This window comes from Acyrthosiphon pisum, chromosome A1, assembly GCF_005508785.2.
Source record: "Acyrthosiphon pisum isolate AL4f chromosome A1, pea_aphid_22Mar2018_4r6ur, whole genome shotgun sequence".
NCBI lineage: Eukaryota > Metazoa > Arthropoda > Insecta > Hemiptera > Aphididae > Acyrthosiphon > Acyrthosiphon pisum.
In genome coordinates this window covers 152,533,106-152,547,476 of record NC_042494.1, presented here as the reverse complement: position 1 = coordinate 152,547,476, position 14,371 = coordinate 152,533,106, and the positions used below count along the sequence as shown (strand labels likewise).

At 28.4% G+C, this 14,371-nt stretch overlaps 2 protein-coding genes across 2 annotated transcripts; one reads left to right on the top strand and one right to left on the bottom strand.

The window, feature by feature from the left end:
* The first annotated feature begins 331 nt into the window (after positions 1 to 331).
* Positions 332 to 5,977, top strand: LOC100161440 (zinc finger MYM-type protein 1-like). The gene is made up of 19 exons (XM_016804067.2): positions 332 to 355; positions 454 to 540; positions 639 to 725; positions 824 to 910; positions 1,008 to 1,094; positions 1,193 to 1,279; positions 1,378 to 1,464; positions 1,562 to 1,648; positions 1,746 to 1,832; positions 1,931 to 2,017; positions 2,116 to 2,202; positions 2,301 to 2,387; positions 2,486 to 2,572; positions 2,670 to 2,756; positions 2,854 to 2,940; positions 3,038 to 3,124; positions 3,222 to 3,308; positions 3,406 to 5,663; positions 5,779 to 5,977. The coding sequence occupies exons 18-19, from the start codon at positions 3,567 to 3,569 to the stop codon at positions 5,941 to 5,943; spliced, it is 2,262 nt and encodes a 753-aa protein (XP_016659556.1). The 5' UTR covers positions 332 to 355; positions 454 to 540; positions 639 to 725; positions 824 to 910; positions 1,008 to 1,094; positions 1,193 to 1,279; positions 1,378 to 1,464; positions 1,562 to 1,648; positions 1,746 to 1,832; positions 1,931 to 2,017; positions 2,116 to 2,202; positions 2,301 to 2,387; positions 2,486 to 2,572; positions 2,670 to 2,756; positions 2,854 to 2,940; positions 3,038 to 3,124; positions 3,222 to 3,308; positions 3,406 to 3,566; the 3' UTR covers positions 5,944 to 5,977.
* Positions 5,978 to 7,086: 1,109 nt separating this feature from the next.
* On the bottom strand, positions 7,087 to 12,642 carry LOC100164068 (lipopolysaccharide-induced tumor necrosis factor-alpha factor homolog). The gene is made up of 4 exons (XM_008184463.3): positions 12,323 to 12,642; positions 12,081 to 12,250; positions 7,896 to 8,049; positions 7,087 to 7,728 (listed from the first exon to the last, which is right to left on the bottom strand). Exons 2-4 carry the CDS (start codon positions 12,124 to 12,126, stop codon positions 7,623 to 7,625), a joined length of 306 nt encoding a protein of 101 aa, XP_008182685.1. The 5' UTR covers positions 12,127 to 12,250; positions 12,323 to 12,642; the 3' UTR covers positions 7,087 to 7,622.
* Positions 12,643 to 14,371: the final 1,729 nt, after the last annotated feature.

Here is a 14,371-nt window from a genome sequence, read left to right as displayed (position 1 = left end):
ACTATCACTTATGTAGTTATGTAATTGAAATACAAAATACCTACTTAACTTAAATTTTATTTTATATTATGAAAAATGCATTTCCAATACAGGATTAAAAATATAAAACTAATTTTAAATAGGTAGTTCAATTTTCAATACTTAGATGCACTATATTTAATTTGTGCCATTTTCTGTTCTCTATTAAATACATACATACCTATTTTAACTTTTAAATAATAAAATATTGAATCATAATATATTAGGTATGTATTAACCTAAAATAAATGTCTAAATGTAAACCTTAATTAAATATTATTACCTAAATTAGTTACAAATAATTAATTTTCAATTAATGATTTTACTCAGTCTGCTGGTATGTAATATTTAAATTGTCAATTCATTTTTATTTGTTTATTTTATATTTTTTTATGTTTTGTAGTTTTATACTAAATTACTGTTGTTTTATTTAAGGAGGATCTACATGCCCAGAGAATAATGAATCTGTTGATGCATCAAATGTAGAATGTATTTCGATAAATGATTTTACTCAGTCTGCTGGTATGTAATATTTAAATTGTCAATTCATTTTTATTTGTTTATTTTATATTTTTTTATATTTTGTAGTTTTATACTAAATTACTGTTGTTTTATTTAAGGAGGATCTACATGCCCAGAGAATAATGAATCTGTTGATGCATCAAATGTAGAATGTATTTCGATAAATGATTTTACTCAGTCTGCTGGTATGTAATATTTAAATTGTCAATTCATTTTTATTTGTTTATTTTATATTTTTTTATGTTTTGTAGTTTTATACTAAATTACTGTTGTTTTATTTAAGGAGGATCTACATGCCCAGAGAATAATGAATCTGTTGATGCATCAAATGTAGAATGTATTTCAATAAATGATTTTACTCGGTCTGCTGGTATGTAATATTTAAATTGTCAATTCATTTTTATTTGTTTATTTTATATTTTTTATGTTTTGTAGTTTTATACTAAATTACTGTTGTTTTATTTAAGGAGGATCTACATACCCAGAGAATAATGAATCTGTTGATGCATCAAATGTAGAATGTATTTCAATAAATGATTTTACTCAGTCTGCTGGTATGTAATATTTAAATTGTCAATTCATTTTTATTTGTTTATTTTATATTTTTTTATGTTTTGTAGTTTTATACTAAATTACTGTTGTTTTATTTAAGGAGGATCTACATGCCCAGAGAATAATGAATCTGTTGATGCATCAAATGTAGAATGTATTTCGATAAATGATTTTACTCAGTCTGCTGGTATGTAATATTTAAATTGTCAATTCATTTTTATTTGTTTATTTTATATTTTTTTATATTTTGTAGTTTTATACTAAATTACTGTTGTTTTATTTAAGGAGGATCTACATGCCCAGAGAATAATGAATCTGTTGATGCATCAAATGTAGAATGTATTTCGATAAATGATTTTACTCAGTCTGCTGGTATGTAATATTTAAATTGTCAATTCATTTTTATTTGTTTATTTTATATTTTTTATGTTTTGTAGTTTTATACTAAATTACTGTTGTTTTATTTAAGGAGGATCTACATGCCCAGAGAATAATGAATCTGTTGATGCATCAAATGTAGAATGTATTTCAATAAATGATTTTACTCGGTCTGCTGGTATGTAATAATTAAATTGTCAATTCATTTTTATTTGTTTATTTTATATTTTTTATGTTTTGTAGTTTTATACTAAATTACTGTTGTTTTATTTAAGGAGTATCTACATGCCCAGAGAATAATGAATCTGTTGATGCACCAAATGTAGAATCTATTTCAATAAATGATTTTACTCAGTCTGCTGGTATGTAATATTTAAATTGTCAATTCATTTTTATTTGTTTATTTTATATTTTTTTATGTTTTGTAGTTTTATACTAAATTACTGTTGTTTTATTTAAGGAGGATCTACATGCCCAGAGAATAATGAATCTGTTGATGCATCAAATGTAGAATGTATTTCGATAAATGATTTTACTCAGTCTGCTGGTATGTAATATTTAAATTGTCAATTCATTTTTATTTGTTTATTTTATATTTTTTTATATTTTGTAGTTTTATACTAAATTACTGTTGTTTTATTTAAGGAGGATCTACATGCCCAGAGAATAATGAATCTGTTGATGCATCAAATGTAGAATGTATTTCGATAAATGATTTTACTCAGTCTGCTGGTATGTAATATTTAAATTGTCAATTCATTTTTATTTGTTTATTTTATATTTTTTTATATTTTGTAGTTTTATACTAAATTACTGTTGTTTTATTTAAGGAGGATCTACATGCCCAGAGAATAATGAATCTGTTGATGCATCAAATGTAGAATGTATTTCGATAAATGATTTTACTCAGTCTGCTGGTATGTAATATTTAAATTGTCAATTCATTTTTATTTGTTTATTTTATATTTTTTTATGTTTTGTAGTTTTATACTAAATTACTGTTGTTTTATTTAAGGAGGATCTACATGCCCAGAGAATAATGAATCTGTTGATGCATCAAATGTAGAATGTATTTCAATAAATGATTTTACTCGGTCTGCTGGTATGTAATATTTAAATTGTCAATTCATTTTTATTTGTTTATTTTATATTTTTTATGTTTTGTAGTTTTATACTAAATTACTGTTGTTTTATTTAAGGAGGATCTACATACCCAGAGAATAATGAATCTGTTGATGCATCAAATGTAGAATGTATTTCAATAAATGATTTTACTCAGTCTGCTGGTATGTAATATTTAAATTGTCAATTCATTTTTATTTGTTTATTTTATATTTTTTATGTTTTGTAGTTTTATACTAAATTACTGTTGTTTTATTTAAGGAGGATCTACATGCCCAGAGAATAATGAATCTGTTGATGCATCAAATGTAGAATGTATTTCAATAAATGATTTTACTCGGTCTGCTGGTATGTAATATTTAAATTGTCAATTCATTTTTATTTGTTTATTTTATATTTTTTATGTTTTGTAGTTTTATACTAAATTACTGTTGTTTTATTTAAGGAGGATCTACATACCCAGAGAATAATGAATCTGTTGATGCATCAAATGTAGAATGTATTTCAATAAATGATTTTACTCAGTCTGCTGGTATGTAATATTTAAATTGTCAATTCATTTTTATTTGTTTATTTTATATTTTTTATGTTTTGTAGTTTTATACTAAATTACTGTTGTTTTATTTAAGGAGGATCTACATGCCCAGAGAATAATGAATCTGTTGATGCATCAAATGTAGAATATATTTCAATAAATGATTTTACTCAGTCTGCTGGTATGTAATATTTAAATTGTCAATTAATTTTTATTTGTTTATTTTATATTTTATATGCTTTGTAGTTTTATACTGAATTACTGTTGTTTTATTTAAGGAGGATCTACATATATAGAAGTCAATAAATATGCAAATGATCCAGCTTTGATTCCTCAATTTGTGTCAAGTTCATTATTAAGTTATCTTGTTGACTTAGGACCTTGTCAGCCGTTACCCAATGAATTAATTGGTAATATTTTTCCTGTTAAGACAGACTCTATGGGTAGAAGCCGTTCTTTCCACGAATCATATTATTATATTAAAGAAACTGTAAATCAATTACCAACAAAAAGATTATGGCTTTCCTACTCTCCTTCTTCTGACCGCATATATTGTTATTCTTGCAAGTTATTCGGATTTACTAAAGCCAAAAAATCAGTCATGGCCAATGGATCAAATGATTGGACAAATCTCAATAGAAATATAAAGAATCATGAATGCAGCACTGAACATTTAGAATCTGAAGTTAGTCGGGGATTGTACCAAAAAAATTATAGAATTGATTTGCATATAATGGAAAATGCAAATAGAAATGTTGCTGAGAATCGAGAAGTTCTTCGTGTCATCATTGAAATTATAATATTTACTGCACGTCAGAATATAGCCCTTAGAGGACATGATGAAAAGTTAACTTCAAACAATAGAGGTAATTTTTTAGAATTAGTAGAGCTTCTTAGTCATCATAATGCTGTTTTAAAAATACACTTAGATAAATTAAAAAAAAAAAAAATTAATAGACTTACTTTTTTATCACAATTAAGTCAAAATAAAATTCTTAACATTTTGGGTGAATTAGTAAGATGCTCAATTTTAACTAGAATTAAAAAAGCTGGATTGTTATCAGTCATTATTGATACAACCACTGATGTCGCAAATATTGAACAGTTTTCATTTATTATAAGATTTGTTAATATACATGGTGCGATTGAAGAAAGGCTTGTAGCATTAGAGGCTGCAGCTGATGGGACTGGAAAAGGATTGTATGAAAAGTTTTGTGAAATAACAGAGAAACATAACATTGATTGGAAGAAAAACTTATGTGCGCAGGCGTACGATGGTGCTGCTGCAATGCAAGGAACTTATTCAGGGTTACGTACATTTATTCAACGCGAAAACTCAAAGGCGATATATGTATGGTGCTTTGCACACTTATTAAATCTAGTTGTGGTTGATACCTGTGACTCTTGTAGTGACACAAAAAATTTTTTTGGTCACTTGCAATCAGTGATTGAATTCATGAGGGCTAGGAAAAGAACCGCTGTGTTTATTGATTGTCAACGTGATTTATATCCAGAAGAACGGATTTGTCGTATGAAAAGTTTTTCTAATACGAGATGGACATCTCACGATCGTGTAATTAATGTTGTATACAAACGATTTAAAGCATTATTAAAATCATTAATTATTTTGGAATCATTCAATGATAGAGTAACGTCTTCAAATGCTAGTATATTTAAAAATATTTGTTCAACATTTAGTTTTGTTGTAACATTAATTTTTATGAAAAAAGTTTTTTCGGTCACCACACCACTATCCAACTATTTACAGTCAAAATCACTGGACTTTATTGAGGCATTAAGACTTGTGAATAACGCAAAAGAAAATTTACTATTAATGCGCTCTGACATCAAATATGAACAAATTATAAATGAAGCCAAACAATTTTGTGAAGAACATGATCTGCCTGAAAAGGACTTTAAAACTATTAGATCGAAAAAACGGAAGAGGCAAATTGATGAAGATGAAAATACAAATGAAGTAAATTTAAATTCACCATTTGAAAAATATAAAATAAACACATATTTTATGGCTTTGGATAAAATAACAACATCATTTATATCACGATTCAGTGGGGCTCAAAATATTTTAAAAGACTTAGCTTTACTGTCACCTGAGCGTCTAATTGAATTTGGAAAAGATCCCGAGCAAGAGTTACCAAACAATTGCTTTAATTATGTTGCAGAATGGATAGATGGTATATCATTAGAAAATTTAAAAAATGAATACAAAGTGTTTAGTACTAGTGTAGTATCTTTGCATGATGGAAATAAATTTCCGGCCAATCTTCACAACACAAGCATTATTGATGAAACAACATCAGAATTAAACCAAGAAACCTTACAAACCAGTGAATCAGAAATTGACCATGAAGAAAGCGAAGCAATATGTTACAACAATACTATTACTGTATCCAGTATTTTACATGTTTTAACAAGTTTTGATTTGGTATCTGCGTTCCCAAACTTATATCTGGCTTACAAGGCATTAGGAACAGTACCAGCATCTTCAGCGTCAGCCGAACGAAGCTTTTCTAAGGTATATTATTAATTTTAAAATTTTTATAATATTGTTTATTGCAAATTGTAATAACTGTAAACTACGAGTAAAGATTATTTTATGATTGATGACACACTATTTGATTTACATCTAGGTAAAATTAGTAAAGACGAGACTACGTTCAACAATGGGTGAAGAACGACTTGAAAGTCTCATTCTTTTAAGTTGTGAAAAGGATATAGATATAAATATTGAAGAAGCAATAAACAGATTTGGTTGTTCTTCGGATTTACTAAAATCACACCTTATGTTTAAATAAATAGTAATTTCATAATTTAGTTGAGTTATTTACTTTATTTTATTATTCTAAATACCTATACCATTAATTTAGATAAAAAAAAAAAAAATTATATTAAAATTTAGTGATATAAGTATGACCAAAAATGAATTGTCTTGAAATTTTCAAAAACTAGGTACAGTGCATATAAAATGTATTAATTGAATTTTTGTTATAGAAAAAATTACATTTAGATAATATGTATATTGATTTGTCATGCGGATCCAATAAGTATAATTTTTTTAGGGGTCTAGAGGGGTCATGATTTACTGTATATAGTATATACCAATATTAAATAACCATTACTTTATCACTAACAACTTATCAATTCATTATTTGGAGAGCAGTGAAAAAAATGTAGGGTGGGTGGTGTAAAAATTATTAAATGCGAGTCATGAAAAAAAAAGTTCAAGCCGCCACTGGATATTCTTATGTCTGCTGCTGTCATATTAGTTATAAAATGTTCTCATTGCTTACTGTATCACTATAAACATTTTCCCACTCCTAAAATTTGGCACCCGGAGCATTAGCCCCAGTTTCCTCTCCTTAAATGTGCCGCTGGTAATATCACAGACTGACTGACCGTCTTCGCCCAGTATCGTTTTCCTTATACAATGATAATATTGTCATTGAATTCAAATTTAACATCTATTACAGTGATCCACTTGTAACCTGTCAGCAGAGCGACACCCACTTGCCCACCTTTTTTTGAAATATAAGTTCATATTATTTTTCCCAATAGGAAACCACGATTGTATGCACTTTATGATCAGTCCTAATTATGAACACAAAAATCCAATACATAAAGATTTTTTTTTTACTGACCATACTAACCTAACCAGAATTTGGACCTTATTGTAAATCACAATTGAAGTTTCTGCTTTTCCTCATCTATCTTATTCTATACTATTTCGGATTTATCGACTACATGTCCATTAAACAAATTAGCCTTATATCATTTTTTCTTTTATAAAATTCAGATCATCAATTATTTTTAGTATAATAATGTTTTTTGTGTATATCAGAGAAATATATACAAAGGATTATGTACCCATTCTACACATTATATGGTCACATTTAATATAAAATAATGCAATTGGAAATCAAAATTTGTGAACAAACTCTGTACAATTTAATATATATTATTTCATATTTTAAGCACATCACAAAAAAAAAATCTTTAAACATATTAATTCTATACTGCTGTTATAGTAAAATCATTATTTTAATTTATTAACAAAACAATGTAAATATACATTTTTCCAAATAATTTATACTTTGTGACTTAATAGTTAATAGTAATAATTATATTAAATTCTTGTAAAATAGTAGTATAGGTACATACAAAACAATATATATTTAACATCATATTATTTTTCATATCATACTACTCAGTTTTTATTTAACTTCTTCAGCAATAAAATTATGACAATATCATACCTTATTTTTAAATTTAATGCCATCATAATAGTATGTATGTTATACTATTACAGTGTAAAATAGAAGAATAAATACACAGTTTATTATTTTTTATTAAAATAATACACAAAACATTGAAAACCAACTGTATTCAATTGTCATTTATAATAAATAATAATAAGGGGAGAAAAAAAATTAGGTATGGTTTAAAGTTTAAACTCATATTGTTTTTGTATTTTAGTTTATGGTCTGTACTGTCCCAAAAAAGAATCACATTTTGGGCATTTGTGGTTGACAACATTGCAAGAGTCCATGCAGCAAGGAATTAGACAGCATCCACAAAAACATCTAAACAATATAATTAAACCAATATACAAAGGGTTTTTTAATTACTCTTTTTTAAAAATACTTAACAATTATAAAACAATAAATAATATTATATAAATATAAATATTTTTTTTTATACCTAGCTTGTTTTATCAAAGAAAAATTGTAAGTTTTGTTTTAATACTCACCCACAGAAACACATCAGTATACAACTCCACCAAGCAGAAGATTTAGCTTTCTTAGATGTACTTGTATAAATGTAATTTCCGCAAGTAGTACATACAGTTTGTGTACTATTAGGACCCATTGGTTGTGGTACCGCAACTGGAGGCGATTGAGGCCCTAAAAATAGAAATAATAATTAGTCAAAACATTAATTAAGACTTAGATACACTGTCAAATTATATAAATATAATATGTTATAATCAATCATTTTTAATTATTTAATTTATATAATTTATTGATTTGCACTACACATAAAATATAACATTTATTATTAAATAATAAATTTTGTGTTTTTTAATACTGAAAATAAAAAATTCAAAATAGCTCATTAGTAAATATTGTTATTAGAAAACTTTTAATATTGTATTGACTTTAATACATTTATCTAAGTCAAGTGGTTAAATTTTTATGATTTTTTAAAATGTTAAAATGTTTCGAAGCAATATTCATGAATTTGTAAAGCAATATAACTTTTGATAAAAGTATTTAGATTTTAACAAGTACCTATTTATAAATGCTCAAAAAACATTTAAAAAAAGTTTATACTTTTTGAATTTGGGATTCAAACTGCTATTGCAACAATATATCAGGAGCCTATTAAATGTTCACGCTTTTTACCCAACAAAACTAAAAAAATTCAAAACTAAAAATGTCCGTAATCACCTAATAAAAAGTGAAAATTTTATCTCCCCAATGCACCAACTATATTCACTTTTCCATCGAACTAGACACTGAAGTTGAAAATCGAAGCATTATTTCGACTACTTTTCGTTTACACACAAATTTTATTATAATTTAAATATATATATACCAAAGAATATTGCCCTCCTACTCCAGGCAAAGAACTAAAGCCGCCCCCCGGTAAACATAAAAAAATAAAAAAAAATACAAATCATTGTAAAATCAATATATTCATTGCTTCGCTCAGAATCTATATAATGTTATAATATACGTGTAATGCTATAGCGTCTATAAATTAGAACAAAAGTTATTTCATTTGTCATGTCTTTCCGTTACAATCTTTATGTACACTAAACTGTCGATATGTCGTAACTAAAAGTGCACAGAAAGAAGTTTCAGATATCGAATTTTATTGTAATGGCAATTTTTTCAATGGGATTTCAATGTAGTCAAGATTACAAAAAAAATCAACGTTTGAGATAATAAGAATCTACTACAGTATAATATGGTCTGAGGCGGACGACTATTAAGCTAAGCAAAACAGGATGTAATCGTTTTGAATGCTTGACCAAAGTGCCCTGCAATAGGAACAATATTGCAATATTATACATAATCGAAACAAGGTGGCTTTAAGGGTAAGCCCCTAAAAAATTTAATATCCCCCAAACATATTTTTTTTTATGATTATTCAATATTATTATAGTACCCCCCCCCCTAGTCCCCACATCGCAAACAATATTTGCGCCTATGCTAATATGGGAGATTGGCTGTCGATTGTCATCCGTTTGACCAGTATGTGAATCAGAAGTTAAACATATCACAGACAATAGACATAATATAATATAGTTATAACTTATAAGAAATACACATTTTATCAAATTCCGTATGACGGGATAAATTGCGTTTGGTAAATTAGTGTGGGTGTCATTGCGCATAACTCATGATAATGAGTTGAATGGTTGTCGGTTGATACTAGTAGGCAGAGCAGGGGCGTCGTTTAGGGTGGTTCAGGGTGTACATTTGCACCAACTTCTTTTTAGAACGCCTTCTTTCGCTTGCCAACAATAAACATAAGCGCCGATATACCGAAGTGTTTTATAATTTATATTATATATTTTATATTTATTCGGTAAAAAAAAATATATTGTACTAATGTTTAGATTCCAAGAATGTTTGATGTGATTTTGTGGTCCCCCAATATTATAATTGATAAAATTATAACACAAACATTGTGAAGAAGGGCTCCCATAAAGTAAATTTCTGGTTTTATTATATATTTCGTGTATGCAGAGAGAAAAAATGTGTAGGTTGGGTTCGGTTAAGTATTTTATATTTTTATACCCAAACATTTATTTACCAAGTGTAAATACCACTGTGAACTGGTATCCACAATTTACAATAAATACATTTAAAGTACGGACACATAGGTTCGTCAAAAATATAAAATAGTAACAATATTGACTATTGTGATATTTTCATACTAATATAAGTGACATATTAATTAAATTATACAAAATATATTCTACAGTTTTTTCCCCACTTGACCCCCCTCCCCCTAAAAAAAAAGTTTTCTATGTGGTCTATGAATGTCTATGAATGATTTGAATGGCCTGCAAACATTTTGGCACGAACAAAAAAAAAAGTTGAAATGACGTCCCTGGGGCAGGGGCTATGGTGCATATAAAATTTATTGTAGGTACTAGGTAATATTAATATTAATAGTATATAATTAATATTAATAGGTAAACTCAGTAGGTATATAAATATCAAATATGGTATATCAGTATTCAGTATACCTAATTACTTAAAAAAACAAAAACAAGGGTGTCTGGTAAAGTAGAAATAGGTATACGAAATAATGTTATAGTAGGTACTAGTAGGTATAATAATATAGACATTTTGTAAAGGACAGACGATAGTGTTTCCAAATCTTTTTGGTGAATGCGACCCGTCGACGCACTATTATATAAACCCCTCTTAAGACCATAAAAAATTATAATTGTACTGTTGTAAGTATTATTGTATTTGTATAGTTGTACATACTATTCGTTTGACGCGTTAAAAGAATTTCGCGATCCAAAGATTGGAAAACACTGGTCAGGTCTAGATTCAATAATTCAATATAACGTGACAATTTTGCGCCCCCCCCCCCCCCCCCCACACACACAAGGCCACAAAGAAACATTTTTGGATCCCCCCCTTGCCTGTAGGTAAGGTAGCATATTATACGTTTTTAGTTTATTTTAATTTCTATTATTTTAATTATTTGACATACAATTGATAGTGTTGGTCCTATCATGAATATAAAATATTAAATACAATGTAAAATTGCATATCTACGGACTACGGGTTAAACGTGTTCAACGACTCCAAAGCCCGGTTACATAATATTATGAATTATGATCATGGTGACATGGTCAATAATAATAATAATGAATAATAAAATATTATAATAATTATAACTATAAAAGATAAAAATATAAACATAATGCACATATTTTAAAAGATGAACTATAATATATAATATATATAGATTGGTTTTATCACATTTTATAGATATCCCGCATAGTCACACACGAACACGACTACAACCAGCCTTCCAACGATAACAAAATTGGAAAATGAAAATATGGTTGTGGGTGACTGGCAAGTGGAATAATTGTGTGTAGTTTTTAATAGCACGAATAATATGAATTATTAATACATTTTCATATTTCTATAAAAACAACGACGATTGACGATGGTTGAATAACACTAATCATTAATCAATGATTAAAGTATAAAACGTTGCAAATATTAACTAAAAAGAGGCGAGTCGTTAGTATAACATGTCCACATAATTTAAAGCATCCATCAATATAATATTATTTAAATATTAAATATACATATATTACCAAATACAATTAAAACGAACAGGATAAGAATTATGATACTACTAACCCTGTACTCACAAATAATTATGATTGCATCAATTTGTAATTTTTATTTATAATAATTGAATATTTGAGTCCATATAATATTTATTAAATTTCAACAATATAAATTGTAGACACATGTTGCATATTAACACATGCGCCGGCATTGAACGAATTCCGTAAACCACTTGTGAGTTGTTGAGATGTGGTCTACGGACTACAGCGCTCCGGTACCTACTCTAAAAGCGCGTGCAATGCGCAAATCGCAAATGTAATTTGGAAATTAATAATTGAAAGAGCAGTTTCTTTCATTTGAACATCACTAAAGTATAAATACTCAATTATAACAATATTATTAATTAAATAGTGTATAATTGTCTGGGGAGGTGAAAAATTCAGCTAATACGTATACTACAATACTACACTATTACCGACTGCGCAGTGCCTAGCTCGTAATGCCAAAAAGCATTTTAATGCCCATACACTGTTGTGTAATATCAATATATTAAAAAATAATTTTTAATTTTTAAATTATAGGTATTAGGTACTCACATTGGATTTGAAGCGGAGCTGTAGGCTGGATCATTAATTCACTCATGTTTTTTTTTATCCAAAACTTAAAAATTTCGATCGTATGAAAGTATTTCTACCGTTGCAGATGGCTTTAGTGAACTCAAATATTAATGTTCAATAATGATTTAGAGAGAAAAAAATTTCTGAAACTAATAACGCGTACAGGAAACGCAAGGCGATCAAAGTAGTAGTGAACAGTGAATAGTGATGTGTGTACTTACTACCCCATGCCTACTGAGTACTGGCCCTAGACTGCAGCTACGCTATCGGCTATACTGGAGTAACGCATGTATAGATGTCTCTCTGGTCTCAAGAATCTCCGCTGACGGCGCAGTTATCGGACAATAATCGTACACCGAACGATGCGATGTGTCTTGTTTGAGGATTTGAGTTGTTTGAGACAACTGTTAGCTGGATGCTAACACTGAATAAACATATTATTGTTTATTATACATATAACATATTATGCTACGACAGACGACTGTAGTATTACAATCGTCTGATTCCTACCCCTACCACATGTGGTATTGGGTCAGTGTTAGTTCTCCGTTGGAATATTTTTTTTCTCTATTCATTCCGCGGCCACAATGGCAATTGAGTGTCATTAGTAATAATGACTCATTACATTATTAATATTAGACCTTTCTAAGCGATAAGCCATAAATATTTATGTTGTATTTACTATTTACATGGTTGGTTTATACTAATAATAATTGTACTGATTAGTCGTTAATCGTTGACACGTCCGGCCCCAATGTTCGATTACATATTTTAATCGAGACTACATTTTCGTCTATCGAGTGTCGATTGAATTCAACGCACAACTAAGTTGTCGTGAAGACGTGAATTGTTTACTGGCGTACATTTATTAAAACCGTTTCTTCAGTTTGACCATGAAAAGACTGCAAGACTGCAAGAGAGAGAATAATTTTTTCTTATAGGCTATTAATTATTATTTAGTCCTATATATTTTCGAAGAGGAGACCTGAGAATCTAGGGAAAAAATTCCCAAAGCTATACCTAGTGATGGGCTGTGGGTAAATACCCAATGGGTAAGAAATATATTTTGGGTAAATACCGGGGTATTTACCCACGTCATATTTACCTTTGAAAAATTGGGTATTTTTTTTTTTTAAATATAGCTATACTATTTTATCTTAAATCATGGTTTATATATATCCACCTTGGTTACAACATAAATATTAAAGAAAATCTATGGTTATAACCGTCTAATGTCCGCAAAATGTAGAATATAGAATATAGATTTTTATTATTCAATTAATATTTTTGTTTTTTTAAAAAAAATTATTTTATATATTCTCTTAGATAATATAACAACAGTAAACTTATGAAAATTTTATTTTTTTCTAGTTTTAAAAATATTTTTTTTTGTTTTTATTAATAATAATATGATATTTTGAAAAAAATATGTAGCCAACTTTCCACTTAAAATGTATTTAATTAAATATTTTTTGTTTGAAGTAATTACCCAAATTACCGGATATTTATTTTAAATACCGGATAAATAACTAGGGAATTTACCAAAAATATATTTACCGGGTATTTACCCATCACTAGCTATACCTAACTGTTGAATACAGCTGTCAAATAAATAACAAAAATATTATATGAAATTTAAGTGATAACTATTATATTATTAATATTGATAAGTAGGTACATAATATTATATTATATGATATTTGAATAATGAATATTGCTATTCAATAAATATTTATTTATAACCGAGCAGGGGCGGATTTACCCATAGGCCACCAAGGCACTGGCCTAGGGCGCAATATTTTCGGGGGCGCAATTTTTTAGTTAATTTTTACTTTTTAGTTTTTCATATTTTAATAATTTTATTTACCTAAATTTATATTTTATATTAATTTTCTTTCGTATACAACTTGCATAAAACTGGAGAATGGCTCACGTAGTCACGTCGCAGTAACGTTTTAATTTGTAAGCCATAATAACCTTGCCGTTTGATTTTAATCCTGCGACCAGCGCGCTCCGCCACCGCTAGAGCTTCGACATCGACACTCGAGTCTCGACGAGGCAGTTGCCGGCGTCGCCTATGTTAATGCATGGGTGATGGTTACGAGTGTGCGGCGTAAACACGTACAATATTGTGAATGGCGCATGCGCAAAACGCCAGCCAAGGCGGTCAAATATACTGCCTCGAGCCGCCGAGTACGTTACTACATTGTATATAGCCGCTCTACTAGCTAGGTGGGGGACAGCTCGCACAGTGCATAGTGGAATGACCC

Coding starts and splice junctions, on each gene's coding strand:
- LOC100164068 (XM_008184463.3), bottom strand. CDS start 12,126: ATGAGTGAATTAATGATCCAGCCTACAGCTCCGCTTCAAATCCAAT. Junction 8,050..12,080: donor AGCTCCGCTTCAAATCCAAT/GTGAGTACCTAA, acceptor TTCTATTTTTAG/GGCCTCAATCGCCTCCAGTT. Junction 7,729..7,895: donor ATACTGATGTGTTTCTGTGG/GTGAGTATTAAA, acceptor TATATTGTTTAG/ATGTTTTTGTGGATGCTGTC.
- LOC100161440 (XM_016804067.2), top strand. CDS start 3,567: ATGGGTAGAAGCCGTTCTTTCCACGAATCATATTATTATATTAAAGAA. Junction 5,664..5,778: donor CCGAACGAAGCTTTTCTAAG/GTATATTATTAA, acceptor ATTTACATCTAG/GTAAAATTAGTAAAGACGAG.